At 43.1% G+C, this 23,335-nt stretch overlaps 1 protein-coding gene across 1 annotated transcript in view; it reads right to left on the reverse strand.

Moving 5' to 3' along the window:
* Window positions 1-23,335, reverse strand: part of LOC140122116 (probable cation-transporting ATPase 13A5) — a 77,676-nt gene that overhangs the window by 14,848 nt on the left and 39,493 nt on the right. Inside the window, exons 14-20 of the mRNA XM_072142601.1 lie at window positions 15,151-15,301; window positions 14,911-14,997; window positions 14,638-14,794; window positions 13,914-14,031; window positions 7,353-7,477; window positions 6,320-6,489; window positions 1,684-1,809 (exon numbers count right to left, since the gene is read on the reverse strand). Of these exons, the coding sequence (XP_071998702.1) occupies window positions 1,684-1,809; window positions 6,320-6,489; window positions 7,353-7,477; window positions 13,914-14,031; window positions 14,638-14,794; window positions 14,911-14,997; window positions 15,151-15,301 (934 nt within the window). The remainder of the gene's footprint in view (window positions 1-1,683; window positions 1,810-6,319; window positions 6,490-7,352; window positions 7,478-13,913; window positions 14,032-14,637; window positions 14,795-14,910; window positions 14,998-15,150; window positions 15,302-23,335) is intronic.

A 23,335-nucleotide genomic window follows, 5' to 3' on the forward strand; every position in this document is an offset into this window, starting at 1 on the left:
CAGTCAAGAATGTGCAAATGTCTTGCACTGAGGAGAAACTTCCATCGGCACACTCTGCTATAAAGCCCCGACTGGTGGAGGGCTGCAGTGATAGTTGACTTTGTGAAACTTTCTCTCATCTCCCTACTGCATCTCTGCAGCTCAACCACAGTGATATTGAGGTTCTTCTTTGCCTTTCTCACCAAGGCTCTACTCTCTTTATACAATTTTTATATAAGCGGGTCTATGTTAGGAGAATTTAAGACACCCAAGTTATATCATATTCAAGTTTTAAAGAAAAGACGGATGTCCACTATATTTTTCAAAATGAAAATGACATCTTTATTAGTCACAAAGGAAGTTTTAAAAACATTTAAAAAGCACAACTAAGTGCTACACAGGCCCCACGAACCAAATAATGTATGAGTCCACTAGAGGTATGATAGAAATATAGCAACATAAATTACAAAGAGGTAATCATAGTATAGTCTTTAAGCATAATCATAAATACCTCCGTATCTAAAGTGTCCAGCCAGGGGTTAGAAGGGGCAGGGAGAAGCCTATGCAGGCTTCCTCAAGGCTCTACTCTCATGATTGCTAAGTTTGGCTGGACGGCCAGGTCAAGGAAGAGTTGTGGCCATCCCAAACTTCTTCCATTTAAGAATTATGGAGGCCACTGTGTGCTTAGGAACCTTGAGTTCTGCAGAAATTCTTTTGTAACCTGGGAAAGATCTATGCCTTGCAACAATTTGGCTGTTTAGGCAGATCTGACATACACTGTGAGCTGTGAGGTCTTATATAGACAGGTGTGTGCCTTTCCTATTTAAGTCCAATCAGTTTAATTAAACACAGCTGGACTCCAATTAAGGAGTAGAGCCATCTCATGAAATGGAGACATCATGTGAGTTAAATATCAGTGCCACAACAAAGGGTCTGAATACTTATGGCCATGTGATATTTCAGTTTTTGTTGTATGAATAAATTACCTACATTTCAGTTTTTTTTTGGTCAAGATGGGGTGCAAAGTATACATTAATGATCAAAGAAAAGAACTTTTTTGATCTTACAAATTGGCTGCAATGAAAGAGTTAAAATTTTTAAAGGGGTTTGAACATGTTCCATACCCACTGTAGTTGCCCATTAACTTGAAATATTTTCCAGGAAAAAAAAACATTCCTTTGGCATTCCTCACGGAAATATTAACACCTGGGTATTAGTATTCCTTGATGAATAACAGAAGATTTTTCAATTGATAGCTGAGCATTACAGGCTGTCCCCGACTTACAGGCGACCCTTAGTTATGAACTCTGCATTTTGCTAATTTACTGTACTTCAGCCCTAAACAACAATGATCAGTGGTGCCAGTTATCACAGGTGTTTGCAATTAAGCTTTATAGTTAATCCTGGTTCTTATGACAGCCCAACATTTAAAATCTAATTTTCACAGAAACGAAGATTTGGCTGGGGTTACAATTATACAATTATCCCAACTTACAAATTCAACGTAAGAACAAACCAACAGAACCTATCTTGTATGTAACTGGGGGATTGCCTGCATTGTTTTATGGAGAATACAAGCATTTATCAATATTTTCTTTTCTTTGTTTTGCTGGATATACATTTTTAAGTCATTAAATTAAAAAGTTGAAAATATCTTATAGGAAGCTTATGTTGAGATATGTTGACCTATAATTCTGCACTTACTTTTGGCAGCAAATAGGGAAAATGTTGAGTTAAGACTTGATAAGACTTTCCATTCATTGCAAAGTGATAGTTTCCCAAGGTTGTAGGGTTATTCATCCATGCTTTATCAGTATCAATATGTGTCTTCTGGGAGAAAAAAGTGAAAAAATGGAGCAATAAAAAAGCTATTTTTGTTTATAGAGTATGCATAGAGAAAACAAACAATACATTTTAAAATTTTCCAGGTTACACAACTTGTTTTTTTCTGCAAACCGGATGATCAGCTCATTCTCAAGATGTTTTGCTTAACCACATGGGTGGAGCTTTTAGGAAAAATCAATGCAAATATTGTTTAAAAAGAAAAAACAGAAAACAATTTTACAGGAGAACGCACAGAACTGCTCAGCATTGCGTTGTGTTTTTGTGTGTTAAATGTCTATACATGCGGTCCTCTACTTAAGGACCCCCGACTTACAGAGGACCCCTGTTACAGACGCACCCCTTGCCCCTTGTGACCTCTGGTAAAGCTTTCTGAATGATTTACTTTAGTCCCTGGCTGCAATGACCAGATGTAAGGTGTCTGTAATGAAGCTTTATTGATAATCCTTGGTCCCAATAAAGCCACAAAAATTTTAAACTCCAATTGTCACTGGGGCAAAAATATTTTTTTGTCAGGATCTACAATATCGCAATATACCGGATCTATAGTATCGCAACAAAAATTGACATTCACCAAAACAATCAAAATGAAACATCAAGAGTAAACAATGTCACAAAGAACTTTATAAATATTATAATAAAAAGTCACAGGTCCATCAAGTTCAATCTATAAGATTGAACAAATGTTTGTTTTCCCTATAATATGTGATATCTTTGCTCTCCAGGCCTCTCTTGAACATGTACAAAAAATCTGCCATAACATCCTCCGGCGGGGGAGATGCTCTTACAGTAAAAAATCCCTGTCTATGGTGATGGCAAAACCACCTCTCCTCTAGGCGTAGAGGATGCCCTTTTGTCCTTGTCTCAGGCCAAGGTATAAAAATATCTTTGGAGAGATCCTTGTACTGTCCGTTCAGGTATTTGTACATTGTAATGAGGTCTCCCCTCATTTGTCTTCTTTCTAAACTGAATAACCCCAAGTATGTAATCTGTCATTGTATTCTAGTCCCCCTATTCCCCTTGGTTGCTCTCCTCTGCACCCGTTCCAGTTCTACTATGTCTTTTCTATACACTGGTGCCCAAAACCGTACACAATATTCCATTTGTGTGGTCAGACCAGTGATTTTTATGAGGACAAAACTATGTCTTGCAGAAATGCAGAAATCTCTGTGCTGCCCATTAGGTATTTGTACATAGTAATCAGGTCTCCTCTCAGCCATATTGTAATCTATCATTGTATTCTAGCCCCTCCATTCCCCTAATAATCTTGGTTGCTCTCCTCTGCACCCGTCCTATTTCTACTATGTCCTTTGTACACTCACCGGCCACTTTATTAGGTACACCATGCTAGTAATGGGTTGGACCCCCTTTTGCCTTCAGAACTGCCTCAATTCTTCGTGGCATAGATTCAACAAGGTGCTGGAAGCATTCCTCAGAGATTTTGGTCCATATTGACATAATGGCATCACACAGTTGCCAGAGATTTGTCGGCTGCACATCCATGATGCAAATCTCCCGTTCCAACACATCCCAAAGATGCTCTATTGGATTGAGATCTGGTGACTGTGGAGGCCATTTGAGTACAGTGAACATTATCATGTTCAAGAAACCAGTCTGAGATGATTCCAGCTTTATGCCATGGCACATTATCCTGCTGAAAGTAGCCATCAGATGTTGGGTACATTGTGGTCATAAAGGGATGGACATGGTCAGCAACAATACTCAGGTAGGCTGTGGCATTGCAACGATGCTCAATTGGTACCAAGGGGCCCAAAGAGTGCCAAGAAAATATTCCCCACACCATGACACCACCACCACCAGCCTGAACCGTTGATACAAGGCAGGATGGATCCATGTTTTCATGTTGTTGACGCCAAATTCTGACCCTACCATCCGAATGTCGCAGAAGAAATCGAGACTCATCAGACCAGGCAACATTTTTCCAATCTTCTACTGTCCAATTTCGATGAGCTTGTGCAAATTGTAGCCTTAGTTTCCTGTTCTTAGCTGAAAGGAGTGGCACCCTGTGTGGTCTTCTGCTGCAGTAGCCCATCTGCCTCAAAGTTCGACGTACTGTGCGTTCAGAGATGCTCTTCTGCCTACGTTGGTTGTAATGGGTGGCGATTTGAGTCACTGTTGCCTTTCTATCAGCTCGAACCAGTCTGCCCATTCTCCTCTGGCATCAACAAGGCATTTCCGCCCACAGAACTGCCGCTCACTGGATGTTTTTTCTTTTTCGGACCATTCTCTGTAAACCCTAGAGATGGTTGTGAAAATCCCAGTAGATCAGCAGTTTCTGAAATACTCAGACCAGCCCTTCTGGCACCAACAACCATGCCACGTTCAAAGGCACTCAAATCACCTTTCTTCCCCATACTGATGCTCGGTTTGAACTGCAGGAGATTGTCTTGACCATGTCTACATGCCTAAATGCACTGAGTTGCCGCCATGTGATTGGCTGATTAGAAATTAAGTGTTAACGAGCAGTTGGACAGGTGTACCTAATAAACTGGCCGGTGAGTGTATACACTGGTTCCTAAAACCATACACAAAGGGGCACATTTACTAAAAAATCAGCAAACTGCACTATGTCTAATTTGCCTGTGTAGTGTACAGAGAGTGCCAGATTCATGATAGCTGGCGTCCGTTCTTCATTAATCTGGCGCCCCCTGCAGAGCTCCAACAGTGTCGTACCTTTAACATGGGCAGTGCAACACATTTCTGTCAGACTTTGCTTGCTAAATGTGGTACATGGTCTGACTGAGTACCAAAACGCCCCTTCAGTGCAGAAATTTGTGTCGCATGAAGAATAGTGTAGCCGTGCCACAAAAGGGTTTTGTGTGACAAAAAAGTGTGTGTGGTTAAAGTACCCTAGGGAGTCTGAAAAATATATCCCTAGAAAATATGTGAAAATATATCCCTAGAACTGATATAAATATTAATAAATAGTAAAAATCATAAACACATTAGGTATCGCCGAAAATGCTCACTCTATCAAAATATAATAATGGTTTTTCACTACGTTTAACACCGTAATGAAAAATAGCGCCCAAAGTCAAAAATGGCACTTTTTTGCCATTTTAAAAAATATAAAAAAATTTATAAAAAGTGATGAAAAGGCCGTACCGTTCTAAAAATTATAGCAATGAAAACGCCATCTAAAGTTGCAAAAAATTATACCAATCAAAGCTCCGTACACGAAAGTATGAAAAAGTTATTGGCGCCAGAAGATGACAAAATCCCCCCCCCCCAAAAAAAATTTTGTACAGGAGGTTTTAATTTTTGTAAATGTATGAAAACATTATAAGACCTATACAAATTTGGTATTCCTGTAATCGTACCCACCCAAAGAATAAAGTAGACATGTAATTTGTGGCGCACAATGAAATCCGTAAAATCCAAGCCCACAAGAAAACGTTGCAAATGTGTTTTTTCACCATTTTCACTGCATTTGGAATTTTTTTCCAGCTTCCCAGTACATGGAATGGAATATTAAATACCCTCACTATGAAGTGCAATTTGTTACGCAGAAAATAAGCCATCACAGAGCTCTTTATGTGGAAAAATAAAAAAGTTACAGATTTTTGAAGGTGGTGAGTGAAAAATGGAAGTGAAAAAACTAAAACGGGCAAGGTCGTTAAGGGGTTAAATGCATGTTCAAGCAGTTTGCCTCTGAAAGAACTGGCAAAGTCTGCCAAAAAACTGGTGTAAGTATTCCATGTGTGGTCTGACCAGTAAAAGGGCAAAACTATGTCCTTCTCATGAGAATCTATTCCTCTCTTGATACATCCCAAAATTGTGTTTGCTTTATTAGTAGATGCCTGTAATGTGTTACAAAATTAAGATTTACGATCCAGCAATACCCTCAAGTCTTTTTCAGCTGCAGTTTTAATTTTTTTGTAAAGTGTTAAGTATGTAACTGTTTATAACATGATTCTACTTTTTGTTTCCATGACCCAACTGCATTATTGTACATTTGCTATTTCTCCACCCAATCTTCCAGCTGTCACAAATTTTGCAGTAATATTAAACTCAGCCTCTGTATTAATTAGTTTACAGAGCATGGTATTATCTGCAAATATTGAAACTGTTTATACATTCTATGAGATCATTAATAAAAAAAAGAAGGGGGCCCTATACCAGTTCTATTGAGTATTCTCATGTTGAGTTCAGGGCTGGAGTAGTATGGGATAGTAGAACTGGCATTACATAAGACAGAGAGGGCATATCCACTGTTCCTGTGAAACAACTTGAATTTATTTCTAAACATTGAATAATTGTGAAAGGTTTTCTCTTTGAGAAAGGTAGACCTGGATAAAACTTTGCTACTACTACTAGGCCCCCAATGCATATTGTCTTTAGATTAACTACAGTGTCTTAGTGTGGTAAATGTCAGACCCCCTACCTATGATAAGTATAATGTGATTTTAATAAAAATGCATGAGACTCAAAATAATCTGATTCTGATAATTAAAAAAGATAAAAGTTTATATCATACTTTGGCCATTATAGAGTTTATATTTTCTTCACTGGCAGGCAAAGTTTTCCAAGTAACTGAAGCAGGTACATTTTTCTCAGGTTCACAGGCCTCCAGCATAATAATGTTACTGGTAGAAGGTATCATTCCTGATTTCTTTCCAACTGTTACAGCAGTCTGAAGGTTATCACCTAGAAAATGAATCAGACATGATACACAGTCTAATAAAGGGGATGTTTACAGTGGGTACGGAAAGTATTCAGACCCCTTTAAATTTTTCACTCTTTGTTTCATTGCACCCAATTGGTAAGATCAAAAAATGTATGTACATGAACATACATGTACATGAATGTACACACTCTGCATCCCATCTTGACAGGAAAAAAACAGAAAGGTACAGTGTATACTCGACTATAAGCACACCCGAGTATAAGCTGAGGGCCCTAATTTTACCACCAAAAACTGGGAAAACCTATTGACTCGAGTATAAGCCGAGGGTGGGAAATGCATTGGTCACAGCCTTCAGCCCCTGTAGTATATAGCCAGCCAGCCCCCAGTAATATATAGCCAGCCCCCAGTAGTATGCAGCCAGACCCCTGTAGTATATAGCCAGCCAGCCCCCAGTAGTATATAGCCAGCCCTCACTAGCATATAACCAGCCAGCCCCTAGTAGTATATAGCCAGCCAGCCCCCTTAAGTATACAGCTAGCCAGCCCCCTTAAATAGTTATAATAATAATAAGTTAAGATATTTTTGTCAACTGATGAACAAGGTAAAATCTAAAATCTAAAAAGCCAAATGGCCTTATTGCTGTTTTTTAATTGTTTCCCAAAAAACTTATTGTAAGCATTCCAAACTGTTGCCACTAAAAGTGCCAACTTGTTTAAAAAAAACAGCCTTAACACAGCTACAATAACAATAACGAAAAAATGTTTAATGGTATGTAGCAATGAAGAAATAAATGATGATATGAAATAATGATGAAGTTTACACCATGATAATTCACATACAGCAGTACAGTAATAGTAAAATTCAAATAGAAAGAAAGCAATACCTGTGACCATCACCGTCCTAATATTGGCGTCAGTGAGTTCCTGAAGTACTAAATTTGTTTCTGGTTTGAGTCGATTTTCCAAGATCAATAATCCAAGAAATATAAGGTCACTCTCCACTATTTCCCTTTGAAAAGAAATATTTTCGTTAAAGCAGCACTAAAGATGTGGTCACTGAACAAGTCTTTAAAGGGAAAATGTCTCAACATTTTCTGATTATAGCAGCATTATAAGGGTTATTCCCATTTCAGCAAATACATGTTATTGTTTGTATAATAAAAAGTTATACAATTTTCCAATATACTTTCTGTGTCAATTCCTTACGGTTTTCTAGATCTCTGCTTGCTGTCAATCTCTGTTTCATGCCTACGCCTAACCCTTGCATATATGCCTGAATAAAGTTTTTATTTCATACCATCTCTCCATTATTTAAACCTAGGTTATGGAGTTTCCTAATTGAGGTTCTGTTATTGCGCACACTTATTATTCCCATCTGAAAGTGACCTTCATTATCTAATGAGCGTGGTTTATGGATAAATATTTTTTATGTGAGTACTGTATAAGGGAATGTACCCAACATGTATAATGTATCTGTGTGAAGCTCAGTGACATTTTCTGCAAAAAATGTTTGACGCACCCTGACTTTTACATAAGTAGTCTGGATTTGTATATACTTTAGTGGAAATTTAGAATTTCATGTAAGTTTAGCATTTTAACACAGTTTACTGCAAATTTGCATGAAGGTGGTTTTAAAATTAATTATATAAAGTTATATTTTAATAACATGGTTGGCTGTATTTTCTAAAAAAAATGATCTTGACAGGAGTATGAGGGGGTATATATAAATCTGTTCACTGTGACATATTATTTTTACATATACATTTTTGCATAAACATTTGCTTTGATGTGATTTTATGTAACAATAATTTGTGTTTGTCACAAAGTGACATGAGGTTGGTATGGTCTGTCAACTGTTATTGTAGACAAATATAATCTCTTGATTTAAAAAAATGTATGTGTTAGTTTTAGGGGTGCCTTTACTTTTGTCTTAAAAAGTTTTTGGTTATATCAGTTTTAGTAATTTTCTGATGATTTATTCAAGTGAACACATTACTATTATGTATCTGTTAACTCTATACATGTTCATATCTCAATCATGTCAATTTTTATAAATTTTCTATGATATTTTACAATTTGAATCAAAATTGCATATGTCTAGTAATTTTGAAAATGGGAGAGGTATATGCTTTCAAAAACTGGATGGTTTAATATGTTTTAGTATAATTCTTTATGTTGTAATTGTGTTCTTTATTTGTACACATCTAAATTGTAAAAATTGCTAAGGCTACCAACACGACAAAATTTCCAGAAATACTTGGCAGGGAAAGGGTTAGAGTGTTCTGTAAATGCACGCAGGTACACCCGTGCTCCGCTGCCTGCCAATCCCCGTCCCCCTGCCCTCACTTACCTCACCTGTCTGCGCGCTGGGTAACAACCTGCTGACTGCATGCCTCCTGCCTCCAGGCCACGCGCTCCCGCTCCCAGGGCAAGCACGCTCACTCCCTGAACTTAAAGGGCCAGCGTCCTTCCCATTGGCGCTAGTCACTTCCGGGTTTCCTCCACTCCTGGCCGGATCTTCAAGTCTTCCCACTGAAGTGAATGCCACCTGTGTGTATCCCAATTTCCTGTTCCTGTGTGTATCCCAAGGTCCTGTTTCCTGAGCGTTCCCAGATGCCTCCGTGTCCCTGTGCATTTCCAGAGGCATCCCTGAGTTCCGTATCCTGTGGTCCATATCCTGTGGCCCGTGTCCGGTGGTCCGTATCCTGTGGTCCTTATCCTGTGGTCCGTATCCTGTGGTCCAAGTCCGGTGGTCCGTAGCCTGTGATCTGAGTACAGTGGTCTGTATCCTGTGGTCCGTAGCCTGTGCTTCTGCTGTGCCTTCCAGGGTTCCAGCCTAGCGGTCTCTTCATTCGGTACCAGCATTTCCAGTGCTACTCTGCTGTCATCTCAAGTTGTGACTGTTTACTGCATCCATTGCCTTGGCGCCACTGCGGGTTCCATACAAACCCCCGCAGTGGTCCAGTGGGTCCAGAGACTCCTCCTAAAGAGACTCTCAGACGGTACACCACTCACGCACCGTGACCGTAAGATCCAGCCGTGGGCCCCGCGAAGGCCATGGTCCCTGCCAAGCCCATGAACTCTGACAAAGTCTTGTTTCCTGCTAAAGCAATGGACTTCGCTAAGGACTCACATTTGCTTTTTTTTGGAGTACTTGCCCAGCAGTCCCGGCAGCTCTTTTTTCAGGAAAAACAATTAAGCAGAGTTGCCTCCGTGCTTCTACAGCTGCTTGACTCCCAGCAAATGCAGGCTCCGCTTTCCCTAAAGCATTTCCAGCCTGCCGTCTTGCATCAACAGCTGCCTGACTCCAAGCAGTCTCAAGCCCGGCTTCCATGTCGGCCTCGCTTGGCTCCAGTGTTCCAAAAGCAACGAGAGTATCCGGCTCTCCCAAGAGCCTCTCCAGAGTCTCTGGTTCTCCCAGAAGCCGCTCCAGAGTCTCCGGCACTCCCAGAAGCCGCTCCAGAGTCTCTGGCTTTCCCAGAAGCCGCTCCAGAGTCTCCGGCTTTCCCAGAAGCCGTTCCAGAGTCTCCAGCTTTCCCTAAAACCGCTCCAGAGTCTACAGCTTTCCCAGAAGCTGCTTCAGAGTCTCCAGCTTTCCCAGAAGCTGCTCCAGAATCTCCAGTTTTCCCAGAAGCTGCTCCAGAGTCTCCAGTTTTCCCAGAAGCTGTTCCAGAGTCTCTGGCTTTCCCAGAAGCTGCTCCAGAGTCTCCGGCTTTCCCAGAAACCGCTCCAGAGTCTCTGGCTATCCCAGAAGCCTCTCCAGAGTCTCTGGCTTTCCCAGAAGCCGCTCCAGAGTCTCCGGCTTTCCCAGAAGCCGCTCCAGAAATGCCGGCTCTCCCAGAGGCCGCTCTAGAGTCTCCGGCTTTCCCAGAAGCCGCTCCAGAGTCTCTGGCTTTCCCAGAAGCCGCTCCAGAGTCTCCAGATTTCCCAGAAGGTGCTCCAGAGTCTCCAGATTTCCCAGAAGCCACTCCAGAGTCTCCGGCTTTCTCAGAAGCTGCTCTAGAGTCTCTGGCTTTCCCAGAAGCCGCTCCAGAGTCTACGGATTTCCCAGAAGCTGCTCCAGAGTCTCCAGCTTTCCCAGAAACTGCTTCAGAGTCTACAGCTTTCCCAGAAGCTGCTCCAGAGTCTCCAGCTTTCTCAGAAGCTGCTCCAGAGTCTCTGGCTTTCCCAGAAGCCCCTTTAGAGTCTCCAGCTTTCCCAGAAGCTGTTCCAGAGTCTCTGGCTTTCCCAGAAGCCGCTCCAGAGTCTCCGGCTTTCCCAGACGCCACTCCAGAGTCTCTAGCTTTCCAGAAACTGCTCCAGAGTCTCCAGCTTTCCCAGAAGCTGCTCCAGAGTCTCCAGCTTTCTCAGAAGCTGTTCCAGAGTCTTTGGCTTTCCCAGAAGCTGCTCCAGAGTCTCCGGCTTTTGCCGAAGCCACTCCAGAGTCTCCAGCTTTCCCAGAAGCCACTCCAGAGTCTCCAGCTTTCCAGAAACTGCTCCAGAGTCTACAGCTTTCCCAGAAGCTGCTCCAGAGTCTCCAGCTTTCCCAGAAGCTGCTCCAGAGTCTCCAGCTTTCCCAGAAGCCCCTTTAGTGTCACTGGCTTTCCCAGAAGCTGTTCCAGAGACTCTGGCTCTCCCAGAAGCTTCTCCAGAGTCTCCGGCTTTCCCAGAAGCCGCTCCAGAGTTTCCGGCTTTTGCAGAAGCCGCTCCAGAATCGCCAGCTCTCCCAGAGGCCGCTACAGAGTCTCCAGCTTTCCTAGAAACCACTGCAGAGTCTCTGGCTTTCCCAGAATGTGCTCCAGAGTCTCCGGCTTTCCCAGAAACCACTCCAGAGTCTCCAGCTTTCCCAGAAGTTGCTCCAGAGTATCTTGCTTTCCAAGAAGCCTCTCCAGAATCGCTGGCTCTCCCAGAGGCCACTCCAGAGTCTCCAGCTTTCCAGAAACTGCTCCAGAGTCTCCAGCTTTCCCAGAAGCTGCTCCAGAGTCTCCAGCTTTCTCAGAAGCTGTTCCAGAGTCTCCGGCTTTCCCAGAAGCTGCTCCAGAGTCTCCGGCTTTTGCCGAAGCCACTCCAGGGTCTCCAGCTTTCCCAGAAGCCACTCCAGAGTCTCCAGCTTTCCAGAAACTGCTCCAGAGTCTCCAGCTTTCCAGAAACTGCTCCAGAGTCTACAGCTTTCCCAGAAGCTGCTCCAGAGTCTACAGCTTTCCCAGAAGCTGCTCCAGAGTCTCCAGCTTTCCCAGAAGCCCCTTTAGTGTCACTGGCTTTCCCAGAAGCTGTTCCAGAGTCTCTGGCTCTCCCAGAAGCTTCTCCAGAGTCTCCGGCTTTCCCAGAAGCCGCTCCAGAGTTTCCGGCTTTTGCAGAAGCCGCTCCAGAATCGCCAGCTCTCCCAGAGGCTGCTACAGAGTCTCCAGCTTTCCTAGAAACCACTGCAGAGTCTCTGGCTTTCCCAGAATGTGCTCCAGAGTCTCCGGCTTTCCCAGAAACCACTCCAGAGTCTCCAGCTTTCCCAGAAGTTGCTCCAGAGTATCTTGCTTTCCAAGAAGCCTCTCCAGAATCGCTGGCTCTCCCAGAGGCCGCTCTAGAGTCTCCAGCTTTCCCAGAAGCCGCTCTAGAGTCTCCGGCTCTCCCAGAGCCGCTCCAGTTTCCAGTGTGCCAAGTGCCTCTCTACTCTTTCCAATGTGCCAAGAACTGCTCCTGTCTCCACATCTTCCCAGTGCAGTTCCGGCTTCCCAAGAACCATCCTTGCCTCCGCAGCTTACCAGTGCTGCTCCAATCTTCCAAGAGCCAGTTCAGCCTCCGGCCTTACTGCTTGTTGAGGACTCTTTGCAAGTTATCCATCCATTGGCCAAAAGACTCTCCAGACGTCTCCAGGGTATCCTCAGCTTGTTCCTTGCCCGGTCCAAGCACCTCCTCGAGGTTTGTCCTGTTTCTGCTTTCCTCCTCAAGTGTCCCGTCACCAAGATGAATTGGAGGAGGCGCAAGAAGAGGCTAAAGAAGAAGAGAAGAGAGGCCCTAAGGGGGGATACTGTCATTGGTACTCCCGCGATCCATGTCTCCATGTACATCCGTGCTCTGCTGCCTGCTGGTCCCCATCCCCCTGCCTTCACTTACCTCTCCGGGCTCCTGTGTGTGCTCCGGGTCCCGACGTGCTGTCCGCATGCCTCCAGCCTCCAGGCCGTGCGCTCCCAATCCTAGGGCACGTGCGCGCTCACTTCCCTGAACTTAAAGGGCCAGCATCTTTCCCATTGGCACTGGTCACTTCCAGGTTTCCCATATAACCTGGCAGTTTCCTTCACTCATGGCCAGATCTTCAAGTCTTCTACTGAAGGGAAAGCCTCCTGTGTGTATCCCAAGGTCCTGTTTCCTGAGCGTTCCCAGATGCCTCCATGTTCCTGAGCATTTCCAGATACTTCCGTGTCCCTGTGTGTTTCCAGACGCATCCTGTATCCTGTGGTCCATATCCTTTGGTCCGTTCCGGTGGTCCGTATCCTGTGGTCCGTGTCCTGGGGTCCGTATCCTGTGGTCCGTGTCCGATGGTCCACGTCCTGTGGTCCGTATTCCGTGGCCTGTGTCCGTTGGTCCATATCCTGTGGTCCGTGTCCTGTGGTCCATATCCTTTGGTCCGTAGCCTGTGGTCTGTGTCTGGTGGTCCGGATCCTGTGATCTGTATCCTGTGGTCCATATCCTTTAGTCTGTGTCCAGTGGACCGTGACCGGTGGTCCATATCCTGTGGTCCGTGTCCTGTGGTCCATATCCTTTGGTCCATTGCCTGTGGTCCGTGTGTGGTGGTCCGTAGCCTGTGGTCCGTATCCTGTGGTCTGTATCCCATGGTCCGAGTCCTGTGCTCCATCTTCTGTGGTCCATATCCTGTGGTCCGTTTCCATACGACTGTGCTCCTGCTGTGCCATCCTGGGTTCCAGCCCAGTGGTGACCTCCTGCCTTCCTGTGCTTCTGCCGTGCCTTCCAGGGTTCCAGCCCAGCGGTGTCTTCATTCGGTTTCAGCATTTCCAGTGCTTATTTGCGTTCCTGCTGTCATCTTAAGTTGCGACTGTTTCCTGCATCCACTGCCATCCCATACCAACCCCCACGGTGGTCCAGTGGGTCCACAGACTCTGCCCTCAAAGGATTTTATCACTCATCCTCCCACAAGCATGAGATGTGTCAATAGGTCCATGATTATGTTCCATCAATAATTCTGTCAAAAATTATGAACTTTATGAAGCACTTTTTCTCTGGCATAATAGGGGGGCACCAAAATGAAAAACCCAATAGAACCCATTGTTGTCAAGGTGCATTAGGATCTGTATTTCAGTTTTTCTGTTCCTAAATGTAAACACAACCTTACGGAATTAAACATGATAAAAAAAAATGTACTGCTACTTGGTTGCTTATGCAAGGTTTCACAAGACAATCAAACTTCATTTTTGAATTATAAAAACTAAGTAATGTACTTGTTACATAATTGTTACCTCTCTATATCCAAAGACTTTGGTAGAACTTCTTTTTGTAGTGTCCTATATGCTAGTCCAATGACTCTGAAGCCTTTTACTGTGTAGTAATCCAATTTCTTAGAAAAGCTATTTGGGACTATTAAAAAAATACAGAATTTCTTAAAATTAAAATTATTTGCATTATTTTGCATTTCCATGCAAAGAATAATAAAATAATTCACTAATTCGTTAATACCATTTCCAAAATTTTATATTGCACATTACTGTAAATTCATAAATAGACCATTAAGTCTATTTTTTCACATCACACTATCGTTCAAACCTCTGTTAAAAAAAGGAAAGAATGGAGGTTTAACAGAGGCTTAACGTATCAATTGAAAATCACATTTACATCAGTGAAAATGTTATTTCCTGTGTTATATTATGTTATGTTTAGGCGGGTGTCCATTATCTAAGCGTTTTTTAATGGAAAAAATTACAGTGTCTGCAGCACTTTTCCGCTGTTTGAAAAAAATACATGGATAATTGATACCTGCTTAATTGAACATAATGGATAACATTAAATTTGTGTCAATAGAATTTTCAACGGTCTTTACGGAGGTGAAGATTTGAACAGTAGGGTGAGCCGAGCCTAAAATGTATAACTGTAAAAAAAAATCCTCATTTTAGCTTTTTGCACAAACGTCCTTGAATGATAATTGTTAAAAAGAAAACAGCTCTGCTTCATTACTTTTATGGTTACCTGTTTCTGGTTTACAAAAGTGAACAATCATTTCTGGTGCCCCCTTCATGAACACTTTTAAGTTGCTCTCTCCAATCACCTGGGCGACTACAGACATTCGCTGTAAACTGGAAGAGAATGGGAACTGATGCAGGATTAGGATTCCTTCCACTGGCACCTAATTGATAAAGTTATGAGAGGATGAGAAGCAGAGATGAATGTACATGAATTGTAACATTTCAAAGGTCCAAAAAATTTTTGAGTAGTAACAAAAGATAAATACAATTGACTTGCCTTTGCAGCACCAGGTCCAGGCTTTACCATTGTGCAGTTATTTAATGGTCCATCTTTTTTCACATCCAAATTGTAGTCTTCAAGTTCCTACAGATACATTTCAAGTAAAGGTTCGAAATGAGCATATAACCTTTAAAAGTAGAAAACGATCATGTACACTTTTTATGTCTAAACTAGATGGGTATTGGCTTTAGCAAAATATAAAATCATATGAATTAGTTTTTAGATGTAGTGACTTACCCAGCCTGTTCCATTAAACATCTTTAAGTCCAATGGATCTCCCTGTAGTTTTCCATCCAATGTGATGATTGAGTGACAGCTTGTCATTGCTTGAAGTAATGGGTTCCAGGGTGGATTTGTAGAAGAAGTGAAAAGTATCATATCCTGAAAACTAAAAACATTTTTGCCACATGTGACATATTTGACTACATTTATGTTTTAAATTGAATGTTGGGCTGGAGGATGGGTGTAAAAAAGTTAACTTACTTACCTTCTCCCCCGCCATCTGTCAGAGTCATGCCCTAGTTTTTTTTACAGTGACACACATCCTCAGCTCTGACAACATTTGTCTGGCTCACCCACCCATTCCCTGTTCCAGCTTTTGGATCAGTGTAGTGAAGGGGACCACATCAAGCTGATGTGACAAATGGATCAAGGTTTGAAAACATGCTAACCATGCGCCCAGTAGGTAACCCATACATTTTTAACTTCATCAATAGTTAGATTTTTTTTTAATAGTATTTAAAGTCTTTCCTTAATTATTGCCTAGACTACTCTTTTACATTACTTTATATGTGTCAGTATAGAAAGCATTGTTGTCCTATTTAGAAAGGAAGGCCCATTTTATGCAGAGTAAAAGATCAGATGGCACTCACCGAAGGTAGAAAAGTCTTCTTTATTAATTCAAGGTAAAATACAGGGAGGCACGCAGTGCCGCTATGCCGACGGGCTGTTTCGCGCCGTTCGGCGCTTTCTCCAGGCAATAACAGCGCATGCGCGCCCCTCACCGGAAATAGGGAGAGGAGCGGAAGTCCGCACGCGCTGCCATGGAAACAGCAAAGCAATCTGGTTACAGTTCACGCTCCGCCTGTAACTGCTGTGGGAAAGAAAAAACCCCTTCGTTTCACTAAATAACAGTAGTATTTAAAGGAGATACTATATGAAAGGCGTTCCACAGATATGTGGATGACGTTTTTATCGTGTGGGATGGCGACAGACAGTCCTTTCTAGACTTTGTCACCTACCTTAACCAAAAGAATCAGATGAACATGAAGTTCACGGCAGTATTTGGAGGTATGGAACTTGAATTTTTGGACGTTAAGGTTTCCGTAAAGGAAGGTCAATTGTGCACTACAGCCCACAGAAAACCTACGGCCACGAACTCACTCCTCCACTACACGAGTTACCATCCGCAGCACACTAAGGAGGGTTTACCATATAGCCAGTTCCTGCGACTTAGGAGACTAAATAGCGGGGACACGGGTTTCCATATGCAAGCAGAGCAATTAAAGTCTAGACTGGAAGCGTAACGGCATGACGTAGGCACGTCGCGCTGCACGAGCCGCCCACCGCCCGTCCCCGCTCCCTGCGCTGATCATGCGATGGATGCCGGAGGCTGCTGAACGCTGCTGAACGCCGAGAGCTGACGCCTGGGTGCCCGGGAGGGGAGCATTTCTGACCGGCCGAATCAGCGCCGCATTGGCCCTGCGGTGCCGCGGGGGTCCCGTTGCCTCAGCGCCTAGCGCTTGCCAGATGAGACGGTTTGTCGGCGGCCCAGTCCTGGTCCGGAGGTTTTCCATGAGGATGGAAGTTCGAGCAGTCTAAAGGACGAGTGGGCTCTGCTGCTGCTTGGTACCGGATGCGTCCTGACCCGGAGGAGGCGTTTGGGGGTGGCTGTCGAGGCGGCGTAGCTGGAGCGCTGCTCACGAAGTTGGCATGACCGGCCGCAGAGCTACGGAGAATCCCTGATGCCTGTTCCCTGCCTCTATGTGCCTTGAGAAGACGGAGGTTTGGAGTCGCTCGACCGGATGGGTGATAAGTATCTGGCCCTGTTACCTCCTTTCCCACGTATTAAGCTGCCTACAATTGATATCAACTTTAACTTTCTTCCAATCAATCTAACATGTGCCTCTTGTCAGCTTGCTATTGACCTGATATCTGCTCGCTATTTGCCTGCAACTGTGTCTCCTAAGCTATCCAACTGAATAACAATTACGGGACATTAGCTAAATACTAACTGTGCTTTGAACCTCTCACTAACTCAATGTTGCGCTAGGTGGAGCGGGCGGAATATCGGTTTAACCCGCTATTTGTCATTTTCCATCTATATACGCAGATAACCCGGGTCCTTGCTAACTGTCGGCAATAACTTTGATTTTGGCACTATTATTCACTCTTATGCCTGTTACCCTCCCAATTATGGCTTACTATTGGTCTGTTATCTGACAGCTGCCCGCATCGCTTAATTCATTTAATCTAATATGGTGGACGGTAAAACATTCTGTTGCAAGCTCCGAGATAACAGCTGTGAACTAACCCTACATATTAACTCTTAGTTTGTTGCTTATTGTGCAAATTTTGGGTCTGCGGTTTCTGATTTGTAAGCAAAGTATTTGTGATAAAGGGGTACATATATTGGCTAGTGATCGAAGTCAGCAATGCCTCCTAAAAATGCCTCAAGGAAGTCTCTGGGGGCCTCCTCCCCTAAAGAGAAAGAGAAAGGAGGGGCTAAAGGGGATAATGCTACAAAATTGGATAAATTATGGAAGTCCCCCCCAGTTAAAACACGTACTGGTTTGCTTACGCAGAAAAATTCGGAAAATGAGGGTCAAGACCCTAAGTTACAGGGTTCAAGATCCGCTAGGTTAGAGGGAGAGGAACAGGATGGGGAGGACGCAAATGTCGAGGAGATAACGCTATGTTAAAAGAGATTTTAGACTCCATAAAAAATTGCAACTCAGCAATATTGGGCCTTACAGATCAGGTGGGAGCTTTGAGAGGTGACGTCTCCCTCTTGAGAGAGGAGTTGAATAGAGTAAGAGACAAACAGAACATTACAGAGGATAAAATGGCCAATATTGAGAAGGAGGTAGGCACTCTCAAAAAAATTACTTCTTTGTTGGAGGTAGAGAATAAGGCCCTAAAAGGGAAAATTGCGGATATGGAGGACCGCTCAAGAAGAGCCAATTTAAGATTAATAGGGATACCAGAAAAAGCTGAGGGAGAGAACCCTGTAAGTTTTATCAAAGAGTGGCTCTTAAAGGTAATGGGGAAGGAGCATCTCTCCCCGAATTTTGATATTGAGCGAGCACATAGAATTCCGGCGGGTCCTCATATCCCGGGGAATACTCCCCGTACCCTTATATGTAAAATCCTACTTTCGAGAGATAGGGATACGATATTGAAACGAGCACGTGAGTTAAAGGAACTGTTAATCCAAGGTGCTAAAGTTGCAATATATCCAGATTTTTCTAAGGACACGCTTCAGAAAAGGAAAAGTTTTCTGGAGGTGAAAAAAAGGCTTAGAGATAAGGGTATCATCTATTCATTGATGTTTCCGGCTAAATTAAAAATTATATTCCAGGGTCAGTCCCAGTTTTTTAATACGCCAGAACAGGCTTCAGACTGGTTAGATTTGAAGGGACTATGAACATATACATATATTTCACTTTATTCCTGCACAGGTCAGCGATAGGGGTGGCGGGGTTGGGTGGGGGCGGATAAGTGGCTGAAGTAGGAAGAGTTCTACCATGGTAGGACAGGACGGGGGGTCAGGGGGGGGAGGGATGGTTCGATGCTGGGGATGCGGCCTGGTCTTAGGGTGTTCTCTAGTTTTGCCTGCTGTACTCCTTTTTTTTTTTTCCCTATATATATGGGTACTAGGTTTATATCGTGGAATATAAGAGGGCTAAAAGATCGCCTGAAACGTTGTATTATCTTTGACTATATTGTTAAACAATTACCCGCAATCGTGATATTATTGGAGACACATCTGGATAAAGAGTCCTTGGTTTTTGTAGAGAGGAGGTGGGCTAGCCATGTTTACAATTCAGTTTTTTCCTCTTTCTCTAGAGGTGTCTCTATATTAGTACATAAATCAGTTGACTTCCAAGTCTTGGAATCAAGGTGCGATCCAGACGGGAGATACGTATTCCTGTTAGGTATACTAGAGGGTATCAAATGTGTCGTGGCAGGAGTCTATATACCTCCCCCTTTCAGATACGATGTCTTGATAAGCTTATTGCGTTTTTTGGAGAAGGTGGGCGACTGCCCCGTTCTGGTTCTTGGCGACTTCAATGCCGTAATGTCAGACAAGAAAGATCGAACAGGGAAAAGAAACCTGGCAGGTATAGAGGGGGTAGATACACCCTTTGCTAGGTTCTGCCAGGAGGTGGGTTGGAGAGATGTGTGGAGATCTATAAACGGGGAACGTCAGGTATTCTCATGCTATAATCGCTCCCATAATACCCTTTCCCGGATCGACTTAGCCCTGGCCAATGATCTAGCTATTGATCGGGTGAGGAAAATTCGATATGACAATCGCTCTATTTCTGACCATTCCCCAATGGTCCTCGAGCTTTCCGGTCCTGGGAAATCGGTCCGCAGGTTCTGGAAACTAAATGCGCATTGGTTGATTCTGGTGACAGATGAGGATAAAATTAAGGGAGAGATTTGTAGATTTATTTCGGCCAATAGATCCACGGAGGACCTGGGGCTTATGTGGGATTCAATGAAATCTTTTCTTAGAGGGATACTAAATTCAGAAATTATATACCTGCGTAAGCAATGGGCCAGACAGGAGAGGACACTTAAAAAGGAGGTGCAAGAAAAAGAAAGGGCTTTTCTGGAGAACGGTTCGAAAGAGCGGCACGATAGTTTTAATAAGGCACAAGAGGAATACAATAGATTAATTGCAAATAAGGCGATGCAGAAATTATTTTTCTTGGATCAGAAGGCACATTGTGAGAGTGGAGCACCTTCAAGGGGACTTCTTCAGAAAGTTAAAAAACAACAAGAGGTAAATAGAATTGCAGCTATTAAAAATGATTTTGGGGGGGTAACGGTTAACATTCAGGAGATCAGAGAAATCTTTTTAAAATTTTTTCAAGGCATCTACTCCTCAGATTTGGCGGTGTCACTAGGGGAGATAAGGCAATTTTTAGATCATATTCAATTCCCATCTCTTTCGGCGGGGAGAGCAGATAGGTTATCGCGTCCGGTAACTAGTATGGAGCTTGAGGAGGCTCTTGTATCCTCCAGACGAAATTCTTCCCCGGGACTGGACGGGTTGCCGCTGGAAATATATAATAGATTTGGGACCATTCTCCTACCTCTTTTGGTGGAGATTTGGGAATTTGCTCTAAGAAAGGGTAGGCTGCCTGATTCGTGGTACGAGGCAAGTATAGTCTTGATACATAAAAAAAATAAAGACCCTTTGGAAGCAGAATCCTATCGACCGATATCGCTTATCAACGCGGATGCTAAATTGGTGGCAAAATTAATGTCAAATAGATTAAAGGAGTACGCGCCATTACTTATACATGAAGATCAATGTGGTTTTGTTACTGGTCGCCAGAGTAAAACCAATATTAGACGGTTGTTTGCGGGCCTGCAGATGGGCCGGGGGGGGTCCCGCTCCATCCTGTCGTTGGACGCTTCTAAAGCCTTTGACAGGGTGGAGTGGGACTTCCTCTGGGAGGCGCTGTACAGATTTGGGCTCGGTGGCACGTTTGTAGATTGGCTTAGACTATTTTATAGGGCCCCTAGGGTCTGTATTAGGGTGAACGGTGATTATTCAGATTTTTTTACATTGTCTAGGGGTACTAGGCAGGGATGTCCCCTGTCTCCGTTGCTATTTGCGTTGTTTATCGAACCTTTGGCAATTAAGCTTAGGGCAGATAGGGAGATAGAGGGGGGAGGACTTGCTGGGCCTATGGATAAGATTATGTTATACGCTGATGATGTCCTCCTCTGCCTAAAGGACTCTGATATATCTGTGCCGAAAGCCTTGAAGGCTATCCAGGAATTTGGCAGATTTTCAGGTTTTCAAATAAACACCCATAAGTCTATTCTGGTCCCTCTAGACACCGACGCACACCTCAATTATCTGCAGTTTGATCTGAAGGTCTCAACCTCATGTGATTATTTGGGCTTAAAGATCACGCCCAAGGTCGACGACTATGTTACCTTAAATCTTGCCCCCTTGCTAACAAAAATTAAAAACAAGGTCAATACATGGAATACGCTCCCATTAAATCGTGCAGAGAGAGTTGTCCTCACAAAGAGTGTATTGTTACCTCAAATATTGTATATATTATGTAATTCCCCGTGTTGGATAGGCAAGAAATGGTTTGGGTTTATTCGTGCGATTATAAATAAATTACTCTGGGGGAGGAAAAAGGTGCGTATTAAACAAGAAACTTTAATGTTAGATAGGGAAGGGGGCGGTCTTTCGCTCCCTTCCTTCTACCATTACTTTTTGGCGGCACAGGCACAGTTTATTCTGGAAAACAGACAGACTTCTATATTTCATGCGATCACCTCGTGGTTGGGGCGAAGATTTGAGTCTTTGCCTGCACTTTTGGAGTCTGGTCAATTGAAGAGTCTCAATGAAAAAAAATTCCCTCTGACGAGGCTATTGGACTATACATGGAGAGACCTCAGGAGGCTATTCGGTATTAAGGGGGGTTTTAAATTTACGCCTTTGTGGGGAAATCTCAACTTTGTAGAATTATGTAAAATGGAAGATATCGAGTTTTGGGAAAAAAAGGGGATTAAGTCTCTGGAGCAGTTGGGGGAATATGGTTCACTCCCTTCCTTCCAGTTTTGGTGCGATAGGGGTATTCTGGAGGAAAGGGATCTTTTTAGGTATTATCAAATTGCACATGCATTTAGAAAAGAAGCACATCACGATAGGTTTACGTTACACGTAGGGGGTAGTTTCACAGATCTATTAGATCTAGAATTGTCACGACTCAACTTATCTAATATTTATCACCGACTAAGGTCCATCATTGATCAGAATTGTAGTCACGTAAGCCAAGAGAAATGGACAAAACAGGTCGGCTTTATCACAGCGGCACAATGGCGAGACATTTATAGGAATGTGGTCAGATCAACGATAAATTTAAATCATAGATGTACACAACTTAATATATTATATAGAATTTATTTTTCACCGTATTTAATGTTTAAAGCCGGCTTAAGCGAAAATGCTAACTGTAAGAGGTGCAAGAATCCCCAAGCCGATATTTTACATGTTCTTTGGGACTGTCCGAAGATCAACTCCTATTGGGAGGCGATATTCACGAATTTGGAGGATCAGCTTCAATGTGCGTTTCCCCGTGTCGCCACGTTTGGGATTTTGGGCTTGCTCCCGATCTCTTTAGACGATAGATTAAAAAGTGACTTGGCCTTAAAGATTATCTTCCTTGCAAGACTAGTATTAGTCAAACATTGGCTAGATAACAAGTCCCCAACAGTAAATGAATGGAGTAATTTAGTGCATCATATAAAATCGTACGAATGCGCCTACGAGAAACGATATAGGAAAGGCAGCAGACTTAATAAAATCTGGAACCAGTGGAGGCTTTAGAGGTTTATCCTCTACCCCACTGCTTCCTTATTATGACTGTGCAGACATCCCCAGCATCGATAGAGGGTGGAGAGGGAGGGGGAGGGAGAGGGGGAACATATAAATTGATATCCTTTGTAATAAATTGATGGCTTGTATTGTCTGGAAGTTAAGGATATGCTGTTAGCTGCAAGATGCTATGTAATGATGCATTGTAATATTGACTTAGGCTGAATGTGAAAAGATGCCATGTATTATATTATTGGAAAAATTAAAAAAATTAATTAATAAAAAAAAAAAAAAAAAAAAAAAAAAAAAAAAAGTCTAGACTGGCCGAACGTGGGTACCCAAAACCCCTCCTAGATAGGGCATTACAAAAGGCCGCAAAAGTACCACGGGAAGGATTGCTAAAAAGAAAAAAAGCGCAACACAAAAATAGGAATATTGACAAAGATAGACGCTTTGTATTCACCTTCGATTATGGTCCGTGCGATATAGCCATAAGAACAGCCATCAATAGACATTGGCATATCCTAAAACAAGATTCTCAGTTGAACCAATTTACCATACAGAGACCCATTGTAGCCTTCAGGAGAAGTGTGACCCTGCGGGATAAGTTGGTTCAGAGCAGGTACTCTTCCCCTCGAGGCACCTGGCTCTCCAAGGGTATCCCCAAAGGGAACTTTAAATGTGGTACCTGTCGCCATTGCGACTTTAATAGTCAAGCAAAATATATTACCTTTGGAGGGGTCACTCAAGAAGTCAAGGCTTTCATTTCATGCAAAACGACCTTTGTCGTTTATGTTATATTTTGCCCATGTCAGAGATATTATATTGGGAAAACGATTAGAA

Source organism: Engystomops pustulosus, chromosome 3 (genome assembly GCF_040894005.1).
Source record: "Engystomops pustulosus chromosome 3, aEngPut4.maternal, whole genome shotgun sequence".
Taxonomy (NCBI): domain Eukaryota; kingdom Metazoa; phylum Chordata; class Amphibia; order Anura; family Leptodactylidae; genus Engystomops; species Engystomops pustulosus.